Consider the following 12,814-nt stretch of genomic DNA (forward strand, 5'->3'; position numbering starts at 1 on the left):
CCAAGGCACCGTGAACCCCATATCCCTGCCCCTGTGCCAAGATGGCCTTCACACACACACCCCTCACCAAGTTCTACCTATTTCCTCCTTCTTGTTCCCAGAACACCTCTTGCCCCACACAACTCCTCCTCACCTACCTGCTCGCTCCCCCTACCCAATTCCAAGCCCTGTTTGTCAAAAGGGCACGTTTTTCCTGTGTGACATCACACCACAGGAGCCAACTCTTAGGAGCCAAGGGGGTCTTTGCCCACCAATAAAATATTTGAGGGGGCCAGGGACCCCCAAAGTTGATGGGCATTGCCATTAAAATAGTACACATTGTCAGTGTTTGAAAAAGAAAAGGTTCTGACCTCCTTTTTACTCCTTTGCCTAGTCCTCAGGCCTTAGTTGGCACAAAAGAGTCTTTGAGAAAGAGTACTTTGCAGAGTATCGCTGCTTTTATTCTTAAAAGTTGTCTTCTCCAACCACGGCCGACAGCTTTATACATATCAAACACAACCAGCTTTCTACCATCCAACCAACTCACACCCAACACTATCATTGAACACTCTATATATACAGGTACAATTTGGTGAAAGTCATTGTAGGCCGCTAACTCATGCTGACTTAGTTCTTTTAGCGTTAAAGAAACAGCGGCCAATTTTTAGCCGTGGCACACATGCACTGTGTCATGTAATCAATTATGCGGGGCAGGGCTCCCCCCCCCCATTTTAATTCAAGTTGGCCCTCACTGGTTCTCAGGGTTGCTAGGAGCATGCATGAGTCCCCTGGATATAGGGTGGTACAGTGGTACCTCGGGTTACAGACGCTTCAGGTTACATATGCTTCAGGTTACAGACTCCGCTAACCCAGAAATATTGCCTTGGGTTAAGAACTTTGCTTCAGGATGAGAATAGAAATTGTGCAGCAGCAGCGCAGCGGCAGCAGAAGGCCCCATTAGCTAAAGTGGTGCTTCAGGTTAAGAACAATTTCAGGTTAAGAACAGACCTCTGGAACGAATGAAGTACTTAACCCGAGGTACCACTGTATATAAATTCAATAAATAAACCAATAAAATGCACCCCACCCTCTCCAAATCCATCCCACCCACCTGGAACTCCAAAAGTGATAGTGTGCACTGACCCTGAGTGCCATCGGATGGCTGAAAGTAAAATGGCAAGTCTTTATTATTGGAGGTGTGGGTTGCAGTTGATGGGTGCTCCTTAGGATTGCACACGAGCTTTGGGCATCAGAAGCCTTGGGGGAGTCTCTCAGCTTGCAGAAGTACAAAAGCCCTCTAGAATAACATCATAAGGAACCCTGCCTCCAAGCAGCCTGCATGGTCACTGACTATTTATGGATTGATTATATTCATATCCTACCCTTTTTCTCCAAGGAGCTCACGGTTTCGCCCCTGCCTCATTTGAGCCCCACAACAACCCTGCGAGGCAGTGACTGGCCCAAGGTCACCCTGTGAACCTCATGGCTGAGTGGGGATTCGAACCCTGGACTCCCAGGTCCTAGTCTGATGCTCCAACTGCTACAGCACACTGGGGAAAGCAGGGAGGAAGGGGAAATGGAACGGAGCGGATGGGATGGGATTCTGAAATTCAGCTCTCCACCCTGCAACGTTATATTATAAATATAATATATAATATATAAATATTCCCTTCACTGGCCCCTGCAGCTCAGCAATATCTGGAGGGACCAAGGTTCTCCGCCACACCTGTGATAGCTGGAAAACACACGATTTGAAGAAAGCACCCAACTGTAAAATTGCAAAAGGTTCTCCTTTTTTAATTTCTAGGAAGGATTAACTGCAATGTTCTTTATTGCAAGGTTGCCCTTTGAAAAGAGCCCGGAAACTTCAATTAGTACAAAACGCCAGATTGTTATCCGGCGCTTCAAGATCAGAACTGATTCCATCTGTACTGATTGCCTGTTTGTTTCCGGGCTCCATTTAGCAGTGCCAGCAATGACCTTTGAAGCCCTAAGAAATGGCTTAGGACCAGGTTACCCCAGAAACCATTTCCTCCCTGTAATGAACGAGTCCCGGCTTTTAAGATCCACGCAAGAGGCTCTGCTCTCTTAAGCCGTCCATACCTGAGACGGGTCTCTTGCAGCCCTAGCAGACCCATTGTTTAAATTGTTCTTGCTTCTTTTGTTGCATTAAAGAGCTTTCTCCTATCCAATTTCTCTGAGCAGGGCTGTCTCTGCCCGCTGCCCCTTGGAAGGCCTACACAAGAGTATCAATGGTGCATGACGTCCCACTGACGTATCTCCCTGGGAGCTAACAAGGCTTGGGAAAGGTTGGAAGAGCTGACTCATCAAGGTCTCTGCCCGCATACCCTCCAACATTTCTTCAGTGAAAATAGGGAAGTCCTATTCCCTAATGATAAAAGGAATAACATTATTATTTATACCCTGCCCATCTGACTGGGTTGCCCCATCCACTCTGGGCAGCTTCCAACATATACATATTAAAACATTAAACATTTAAAAACTTCTCTAAACAGGGCTGCCTTCAGATGTCTAAAGATTGTATAGTTACTTATCTACTTGGATTGGGGGGGGGGGTATGCGTAACTCCACACCCTCCAGCATTTCACTGATGGAAATAGAGACATCCTAAGGAACGCGGGTGGCACTGTGGGTTAAATCACAGAGCCTAGGACTTGCCGATCAGAAGGTCGGCGGTTCGAATCCCCATGACGGGGTGAGCTCCCGTTGCTCTGTCCCTGCTCCTGCCCACCTAGCAGTTTGAAAGCACGTCAAAGCGCAAGTAGATAAATAGGTCCTGCTGTGGCGGGAAGGTAAATGGCGTTTCCGTGTGCTGCTCTGGTTCGCCCGAAGCGGCTTAGTCATGCTGGCCACATGACCTGAAGCTGTATGCCGGCTCCCTCGGCCAATAAAGCGAGATGAGCGCCGCCACCCCAGAGTCGGCCACGACTGGACCTAATGGTCAGGGGTCCCTTTACCTTTTAAGGAAAGGTGGGACATTCTGGGATCAAATCGGAAACAGGGAAGGCTTCTGTAAATCCAAAACACTTGGAGGGTCTGTCACACCCTCCAACATTTCTCCAATGAAAATAGGGATGTCCTAAACAACAACAACAACAACAACAACGGGCTTGCCAATCATAAGATCGTTAGTTCGAATCCGAGCAATGGGGTGAGCTCCTGTCTCTTTGTCCCAGCTCCTGCCAACCATACCAGCACGAGTAGATAAATAGGTACCCCTGCAGCAGGAAGGTTAACAGTGTTTCCATGAGCTTCAGTAATGTTCTCGGTGTCCCATGTGCCACAAGTGGTTTAATCATGCTGGCCACATGACCCAGAAAAGCTGTCTGTGGACAAACACCAGCTGCCTCGGCCTGAAGGCGGAGATGAGCACCGCACCCCATAGTCGAATTTGACTGGACATAACCTTTCAATAATCATATTAACAACAGCAACAATAAAAATGTTAATAATAAATATGTCTTCTAAAGGCCTTTGAACTGCAATAACTGCTTGCTTTGATCAGTGGCCATGGGAGGCAGGCAGTGGGGCGTGGGGCGTGTGGAGACAGAAAACAGAGGTGGGATGAGACCAGATGTCCTAGAAAAGGCTGATGGGAGTTGGCGTCCAACACCAATGGAAGGGGCACAGGTCCTCTGCCCCTGCCATACTGCAACATTATGTTGCAGCTCCCATTTGTGCATGCATGCAATGAAGGATGATAGGAACCGTCATCCTCCGACTGAAGTTACAGTCCCGATGCACGCTTACTTGGGAGCAAGGTGGAAAGGGCTGAGGGACCGGGTAGGGGCTTACTCCTCAGTAAACACGAATAGGGTGGGCTGCGCACAACAAGAGCTTGCACCCCAACCGTTCAGCCACGGCCTTTAGCACTCAGTAGCAACGATCCTTAGCAGGCCTTCCGGCCCCCAGGAAATCCAGGTGCAAGCCCTGGCTCCCCCTCCCACAGCGGTCCAGCATCCCATTGGGACTCGTTAGGACGGGACCGGATGGAATCTAGGGCTCGATCAAAGGGGGCGCTAGAACGCCCGGCTGCCGAGCGTTCCATCTCCATGGCGACGTTTGTCGCTAACGTTCCAGGGGCCCCGCCCCTTTCCTGGTGCCCAGGGTACCAGCCGCCTCCTCCTCCTCCTCCGCCCGGCCGCCCGGCAACCATGTCCCAAAAGCGGAGGCGGACATGGCGGGCACTTTCTCCGCCTTCCCCTTCGACTGGGAGGTGGACTCCCCGACGCTGGTGCCCCGGCAGGGACGCAGGCATGACTGGAGGCTGACCAGCAGCGGAGTGGGGCTCAATTACAGCCCCCCACTGCCCTTCCCGCCGCCCTATGCACGAGTGAGCCAAAGCTGGTGACTTTAAGGGGGATGGCTGGTGCAATTCGGATTAGTGGAAGCGATGTGGTTTGTAGCGGGGGACTGACACCCCCTCTCTCTACCTCTAGGCATAGCTGTCAACGTTCTCCATTTTTTACGGGAAATTCCCTTATTCCGAATAGGATTCATCGCAAGAAAAGGGAAAAGTTGACAGCTATGCCTCTAGGTCATGGGTAGGCAAACTAAGGCCCGGGGGCCGGATCTGGCCCAATCGCCTTCTAAATCCGGCCTCCAGACGGTCCGGGAATCAGTGTGTTTTTCCATGAGTAGAATGTGCCCTTTTATTTAAAATGCATCTCTGGGATATTTGTGGGGCCTGCCTGGTGTTTTCACATGAGTAGAATGTGTCCTTTTATTTAAAATGCATCTTATTTGTGGGGCATAGGAATTCATTCATATTTTTTTCCCAAAATACAGTCCGGCCCCCCACAAGGTCTGAGGGACAGTGGACCGGCCCTCTGCTGAAAAAGTTTGCTGACCCCTGTCTAGGTACTCTGCAGGCGGGCTAATGCTGCCTGGAACCAGAACTCCTGCGGGAATAAATGGGTCTTACGGGGGGCGGGGTCTTGGTTCTATTTTTCATCCATGCACTCATTTTCCCATTTCCTGATGGTTTGTCCCATTGCTGCTCTTTCCCACACCTCCTCCCTCGCGCCCCCGCTTCGCTCATCGCCAGTCTACGATCTATGAGCCGCTGCCCCCGGCATCTGAGAAAGTCTTCCGAGATGAGGTCATCCCACGCTTGACAACCACCTCACAACTCGCTTATGGCCCGAAAACCCACGGGGGAGTCCTGGCTCACCCCCGCTACTCTGTTGCCTATGCGCATTGGGACGTCCTCTACAACAAAGATTTGAGAGAGAAGGTAAGGGGCAAGCAGGAAGTTCTGAGATCTGGGAAGGGGAATAGAAGCCCAAATGGTCAATGGGTACATCCAGATGGCCAGTGTCTTGAGGATTTGTCCGCATTTGTTTGCAGGGGGATTAGACAAAGTTGGCAATTTAATCTGCTTTTGTCATGATTTGCTTTCAGGGAGGTCAGATGGTGTTGTGTCAACCCAAGTGTTATGGGAACTCCCAGTGTTTTTTCCCCTGTCACTTTGCTTCTTGCAAAAAGTCTGATCTTTTGCAGAAGCAGGTTTGTTGCGCAAGAGTTTCCAGCCAACTAAACTGCACAACCTGAATTTGTGACTGAATCCCACCCCCAAATAGTGACAGTTCTTGAAGTTCCCTAGGCTTGGTGGCTTTACTGAGGAGGGAATGGGTGGAATGAATCCAGTCTGTAAATTACAGACTGGTTCTGTGTGAGCTTACTCAGAAGTAAGTTCAATTGAGCCTGGGCATAGTCAGGATTTGGGGGGGGGGGGCCAGGACCGAGCTACCTGCACTGCGATTGGCCAGTTTGCGGAAGCCATGCCTATTGCTCAGTCAGGTTGCCAGTTGCATCGCTAGAATGTGTCACAACATCACCCAAGTGACCTCAGCGAGCATTTCAGTTTCAAATATTCTGATTATTTCTACTTTTAGCTAAGTATTTTTATTTATTTACTTGCAGCCTACCTGCTCTGAAAAATCACAAGCCCCCGTTTCTGTTCATTCCAAAACATGACAATATTAAGATGAGAAGCATCTGCTCTTGTATGCTTTTCTAGGGTTCCTTTATTTTAATTTAAAGATGTATGCAAATAGGTACAGAAGTATTCACATGCATGCCCAGTAAAGTTAAAGGCAATGGGTGACACACACACACACTTAAAAATCCCACCCCCACAAAAACCCAATTGGACACATTCTGTCAAACTCCGCCCACTAGTGTTGATGAGCAAGCAGTGGTGGAATAGCAGTGAATACCTGTGACTGGAAAAAATGGGGGGGGGGGTGTGCCAAATACAAAACACAAAAAAATCAGACCTGAGGAACAGGTTTGCTGTATAAAGCCCCCATTTAGAAGCACACTGAATCAGCTGGACATTCAGGGAGTAATCTTGAAATATCATCGATGGAGCCCCACACACCCCTTACTCTGTGATTGCCGTCCAGGCAGGAGAATGGGACAGGGGCGAGGATTCTGCAGAGTTTCCCAGAAGCCCCTGTTCTTTCTTTTTTTAAAAAATAACTTTTTTATTCAAAATTAAAACAAAACATATTATCCAGAAACATATCATCCTTATTTTCCCTCCCCCATTTTTCCTCCCTCCCCCCCACAGAACCCACCCACCCCCATCCCCCGACTTCCCTCAGTTCCAGTCTTTGATTTCTCTAAAAATGCTGTTTTCTGCATGTTATACAGTTGTATAGATCCTCAAAACTATTTAGCTGATTATTATCAATAAAAAGTTTGTGAATGTTTATTCAAAGCCAGCCAAAGAGTCCAGTTCGCTTTGTTGCGTCTTCAAGTACTTTGTAAAGGGTTCCCATTCATCTTTAAAGTCACAGTTATCCTTGTCCCGTAGCTTGTATGTCAGTTTTGCCAGTTCTGCATAGTCCAACAATTTTTCTTGCCATGATTCCTTAGTTGGGGTTTCTTCAGTCTTCCATCCTTGTGCTATTAAAACTCTTGCGGCCGGTGTTGCATACATGAAGATGTTTTTCAGCAGAAGCCCCTGTTCAAGGGGAAGAACAAAGGCCCTCAAGTGACAAGGTGATGGAAAGACAAATCATCTTTCCTCCATGGCTCTGTTTGAAAACAAGAGGCTGGAGGAGGCAAACTCCCCGAGGCAAATGAGGAAACATTTGCATGAGAGGGTGTCCTTGTGCAGTCATGGTGACCGTTCCCCCAACCCCTTCTTCTCTGTACCCCTGTTTCTGATCTTCTCCCCGACAGCTGCAGCTGAGAGCATGGAGGTTCCCGCTGACCATGGGCAACCAGAAGAGCGAGACGAGGGAGCGCTACCCTGGCTGGCCCAATCTCCCACAAGAGCCCACCTTCCATGCTGGGCCTCAGCCATTTAGCTTGGCTGACCATCACCTGGATGGACCATCCAAGGTATCTGGTGCTTCTGAAGCAGGGAGAGGACATCCCCCCTATGCTGGACATCTTCTTCCTTTTGACCAAGACATCTTTGTGTTCTGTTTTAGGTTAACCAGTTGACAATCTCTACCTAAAGGATGCTTGGTTTTGCATACCTTACAAACAATTGCTTGCATATATATTTAGGGTGTTAGGGGAGGGGGTAGTGCCTTTGGTGGGGGACATGTTGTGCTACTTCTGGGGTGGTTTGTTCACCTTTGGTCCCCACCTGCACTCAGCTCTCACCTGTGGCTCCTAGAAGCTGTCAGTATACAACAGTGGCCACACCCCAGGAATGCCTTTGACTGGCCGGCTAAAGCAGGTGAGGATTGGCTGATGGGTCTCAAAGCCTCAGTGAGTTAGGGACTTTAATTTGCATGCCAAGACAGGCTCTGGCAGATTGAAGAGATGCGACCAATCATGGGTCTAGCGGTCAAGAAGGTAGTTTTTGCACCATCTGTAGAAGGAAGTGAGAGGCAGATAGGACTTGTCAGGCTGGGAAGGTAGCTCATCTAGGAGAAGGAAAACTGATCCAAACCTCTGCTGCCTTGTGGGACATCTTCAGGAGTAGAAAAGGCTAAGGAGTTGAAATATACTCGAAGTTGAGTGTGAATTTCATGCCCTTTATTCAGCTCATAGTAGCAATGAATGAATCTTTCCCCAAAACATGTAGCTATATATACATTATTTACACAATGGGCCCCGCATGATTGGCTAATTCCGGGCTGCTCCTGTAGGCCAATCAGGTTGCGGATTTACCTCCTCCAGAAGCCTGATTGGCTCCTCCTGCAGGCCAATCAGGTCGCTGAGTCACTTCATCCAGGAGCCTGATTGGCTGCTCCTGCAGACCAATCAGACTGCTGCATTCTGGATCCTATTGTTCTAGGATTCAGCTCAGTACATAACAGGAGTAAAGTAAATGCTACACAAATCCAGAGTGGAGTCCTTAAGACACGTTGTGCACCTCCTTCCGGCAACTCTTGCAGCTCAGCTGGTGCCAAATGTCTTGCTCTGCTGTCCTTTGGACCACATCAATAAGGCCAGGGGCGGGTGGGTCTTGTCATTTGGGCAGCCCAGGACCTCCATACACACTGCCCAGGCTTGCGCCCCAGGGAGGTCAATTTGGCTTCACCCCCAGAGGTGCACTCCATTGTCTCTTGAGACAGATGGATTCCAACAAAAGCTTGCACATCTTTCCCTGCTACCCATGGAATCAGACCAATCAGTATCCATTATTTCCTGGCGTGTGGGGAAGGTTGGTGCTGTCTGCTTTTAGTGGGAAGGAAGACCTGTGTCCCTCTAGATATTGTGGGACCCCCAGCTCCCATCAGCCGCTGCCAATGCAGTCAATGATGTGAGAGGTGATGGGAGCTGTTGTAGTTCAACAACATTTGCAGTTCCTTCTCTATCCCTGGCCTAACTGCTTATACAGTGGTACCTCTAGATACGAACGGGATCCGTTCCAGAGCCCCGTTCGCATCTAGAGGTAAACGTATCTAGCGACGGCACGTCTGCGCACGCACGCGTCGCTTTTCGCCACTCCTGCGCATGCGCGTGACGTCATTTTGAGCGTCTGCAAGCTGCGCAAGCGGCGAAACCCAGAAGTAACGCGCTCTGTTACTTCCGGGTTGCCGCGGAGCGCAACTCGAACTCGCTCAACTTGAAGCAAATTTAACCCGAGGTATGGACTGTATTTGGGCTATCCTCGGTGCCTCTGCAGCAAGTTCGAGGTGGGATTCTGATCTTGGTATTGGGCCTCACATTGGGGCTTCCCTATCCCTTCCCCAACATGCCTGGTCTTTTCTTTGACATCCTTCTTTATTTTGCTGGCCTGCCAATCAAAGAAAGCAGGTCATGTGCTTGAGACCCAAGAGCTCTAACTAAGGCTGGGGTCAAGGATCTGAGGGAGTCCCCTCCTGATTCTGGCAGGTTTCCTTGGCAGCCGCAAGGAGCTACACCCTTTCCTTTCCCCTACAATGCCCTTAAGACAGCATTGCTCCAGGGGCATTGTGGGAAATTAAAATGGCGGCTCAGTCATTGTTGGGCCCTGGGAGGCACTCAAGAACGTTGTTTTTTAAAAAAATGTTTTTATTTATTTATTTAACATACATACAAACCAGTAACATACGTATACTTGCAAGCAAACAAACCAAAAAAAGGAAAGAAGATATAGGTAAAGAAAAAATGCATAAAATAGGTGGATGGTGTGACACACCCTTGTGACTTCCCTCCACCAGTGCTCATCATCTTTATTCCTTTAAAGTTCTTATTTACATTGCAATTCATGTAAATAATATATAAATACCTTATAATAAATAAATAAAATAAAATATATAATATAATATAATATAATATAATATAATATAATATAATATAATATAATATAATATAATATAAATAAATACCTTACTTATTTTATTGTACTAATATATTATCTAAATCAACTTTACAAGCTTAGTCTAAACATATCAGCATGCTATCTTTAGAGCAGTGTTTACTCATATATTCTTCAAACCATACCCATTGTGACCTTAATTTCTGATTTGTTTTATATCTTATTGCTGCAGTTAATTTCGCCAATTCTGTAAATTCAGCTAATTTGAATGACCAATCCTCTTTTGTGGGTGGCACTCAAGAATGTTGCGTGGTAATACCAGGCTTGGTTGGGGTTGTCCACTATGGTGGGCTGAGGAGTTCAAGATTTCCACGCACAACAGTGGCTTTGTTCCTTTGCTCTCCGCAGTCCATTGTGGCCAGCACACGGAATGAAGAGATGGCAGGCAAACCCTTCTACATCCGGGACAAGGCAGTTCTGCGGCTGAATGACCCCTATATCTCTGTCACCAGCCGGGACTTCCATCCCTTCACTGAGTAAGTAGCACTTCCAAGGTTCTCTCCCCACCCCAGACACCTCTGCCACTGCCTACACTCCCTTCCCATAATCCTCTAGGGTGCAACTGCGAGAAGTGAGGTTACAGGGAACCAGGCAGAGGGCCTTCTCGGTAGTGGCTCCCTCCCTGTGGAACGCCCTCCCACCAGATGTCAAGGAAATAAACAACTATCTGACTTTTACAAGATATCTGAAGGCAACCCTGTTTAGGGAAGTTTTTAATGTTTGATGTTTAATTGTGTTTTTAATGAGTGGCTGGGGAAACCCAGCCAGATGGGTGGGGCATAAATATTATTTCATTTATTTATTCGTCTATTTATTGTCTCGTCTCTGAACCCACATTCCACTCTTTGACCCTTGTTTGCTATCGCTAGGACAACTTGTTTACAATGGCACAGAACTTGTATTTTTTAGGTTGACAACCATGCCTAATGTGCCTGGACAGCTGGATAGCTTAGCTGGCTGGAGTGTTTGTGCTGGCAAGGCTGCAGGTTCGATCCCCGTCAGGGACAGCTTGTATCTTCCTGCATCGTAGTGGGTTGGACTAGAAAATCCTCAGGGTCCCTTCCAACTCTATGATATCTGTGATTACGGCAGATATTGGCTGTTGCCCGATTTATGTATGGTATCCCATTTGCTGTTGAAATAACAACAACAACAGTTTTATTTATATCCCGCCCTCCCCAGCCAAAGCCGGGCTCAGAGTGGCTAACAACAATAAAAGTAACACAGCATTCTAAAATCAATTCATTTTAAAATCAATTCAAAATCATATTAATGGCAACCATTGGGCTAGAGTTCTGTGAGGATTGCCAAAGGAGGGGGTCAGACTGTGCCTTGGCCAAAGGCCTGGTGGAACAGCTCTGTCTTGCAGACCCTACGGAAAGATGTCAAGTCCCGCAGGGCCCTAGTCTCTTGTGACAGAGCGTTCCACCAGATTGGAGCCACAGCTGAAAAAGCCCTGGCTCTGGTTGAGGCCAGCCTAACCTCCCTGTGGCCCGGGACCTCCAATATGTTTTTGTTTGAAGACCGTAAGGTCCTCCGTGGGACGTACCAGGAGAGGCGGCACCGTAGGTATCAGTATTTTTACTGCTTTTAATGAAATACCAGTGATAAACGTCTGTGTGCTACCCGAGTGCAGGCATGCAAAGAAAGTATGGTGTATCACAGGATCAAGAAAAAGGTTCCGTATTTTTCGCTCTATAAGACGTACCAGACGATAAGACACACCTAGTTTTTGGAGGAGGAAAACAAGAAAAAAAATATTCTGAATCCCAGAAGCCAGAACAGAAAGAGGGATCTGGCTTCTGGAATAGCCTCTTGCTGTTCTGGCTTCTGGGATAGCCACCGAAGCCTCTCCTGGGCGCGGCTCTTGGGGGCTTTTCTGGGAGGTGGGGGAAGGGACAGAGCCACTCCCCGCTGCCCTGCGGAGGCTTTGCATGGCTAAGCCAGAAGCTAGAACAGCGAGAGGGAGCGCTGCACAGCTCTCCCTCTCGCTATTCTGGCTTCTGGGATTGCCGCGCAGCCTGCATTCACTCCATAAGATGCACACACATTTCCCCTTACTTTTAGGAGGGGAAAAGTGCGTCTTATAGAGCGAAAAATACGGCAAGTTATTCCCAAACAATATCATATTCTGCAGTGCCAAGAGTAGCGGTGTGTACACAGGGAGCTCCTTCCAGACAGTGTTCTCTCCTTTAAACTGCTTGGTTTCACCCCACTTTCAGAGAAATGGACGCATTTTGATCCCTCCTCCCTCCTCTCTCTCCTGCAGCAAGGAACGACAAGGCTATGCTAGGAAGGATGCTCTCTCGCTCCAGCAGTGTGGCGAATACCCCGTGATCCGTGATCCTGAACCAATGCGGGACATCAAGGTGTTCCTCAAAGCAACCCGAGTGCCCCGTCTGGGGCCACACATACCTGCCGTTCCCCACCGGGGTCTGCTTCCCCTGACCCGAGAATCCTACCAGCCTCCCCATGACTACAAGCGCACCTGGGACCGCTTCTGCCCGGTGGAGAAGCCTCCCACGGTCTCCTGCCGGGTGCCTGTGGTGGAGATCATGTGCGTTCCTCGCATGTACGAAACAGAGTATAAATGCTACGGGAGTGGCAAGCCCATGCCGGTGTGAGAGGCCAGGGGCAGCGAGCGTTTTGCAAGGATCAGGCAGAGCAAACCTATAGAATCTATCTTATCTAGCATTTGTGTCCGTTTTGCAGAGATGACCACCGAGTCTCTATTGATATTGTTAACGCTGCACATATGGGCAGCAGTTTGGATGAATAAAAGCGGACTCTTCTTTGAAATAAAAATTGTCCAGTCCAAAAATACAGTTCGGAAAGCTTTACTTGCAGAACTCAAACTTCATTCGACTTCAAGCAATAAATTTACATCCAGTTTGTTGCATAATATACTGATGCCGGCATAGGTGAGATGTCTTAGATTATGAATATCTTCCAGAACTAAAAATTAAAGCTCTGTCTCTTCTCCATTTCAGCCTCCATTAGGCTGAGGCTGTTCTACCAGAGAGAGGGAGTAAAACATCC

The 12,814-nt window shown here is 48.3% G+C and overlaps 2 protein-coding genes across 2 annotated transcripts in view; one reads left to right on the forward strand and one right to left on the reverse strand.

Moving 5' to 3' along the window:
- SNRNP70 (small nuclear ribonucleoprotein U1 subunit 70) overlaps positions 1-7,880 on the reverse strand; it is a 113,263-nt gene extending 105,383 nt beyond the window's left edge. The window contains exon 1 of the mRNA XM_080976873.1: positions 7,871-7,880. The gene's annotated coding sequence lies outside the window, so the exon portion shown is untranslated. The remainder of the gene's footprint in view (positions 1-7,870) is intronic.
- Positions 4,087-12,596, forward strand: SAXO3 (stabilizer of axonemal microtubules 3). The gene is made up of 5 exons (XM_080976997.1): positions 4,087-4,333; positions 5,048-5,236; positions 7,195-7,356; positions 10,124-10,251; positions 12,045-12,596. Exons 1-5 carry the CDS (start codon positions 4,178-4,180, stop codon positions 12,397-12,399), a joined length of 990 nt encoding a protein of 329 aa, XP_080833123.1. The 5' UTR covers positions 4,087-4,177; the 3' UTR covers positions 12,400-12,596.
- Positions 12,597-12,814: the final 218 nt, after the last annotated feature.

Source organism: Podarcis pityusensis, assembly GCF_964106645.2.
Source record: "Podarcis pityusensis genome assembly, chromosome: 13".
Taxonomy (NCBI): domain Eukaryota; kingdom Metazoa; phylum Chordata; class Lepidosauria; order Squamata; family Lacertidae; genus Podarcis; species Podarcis pityusensis.

Bases quoted from the DNA above. Each gene is read 5' to 3' on its own strand.
- SAXO3 (XM_080976997.1), top strand. From the start codon at position 4,178: ATGGCGGGCACTTTCTCCGCCTTCCCCTTCGACTGGGAGGTGGACTCC. The intron at 7,357-10,123 runs GTATCTGGTGCT...TGCTCTCCGCAG, and splicing joins ACCTGGATGGACCATCCAAG to TCCATTGTGGCCAGCACACG. The intron at 10,252-12,044 runs GTAAGTAGCACT...TCTCTCCTGCAG, and splicing joins GACTTCCATCCCTTCACTGA to CAAGGAACGACAAGGCTATG.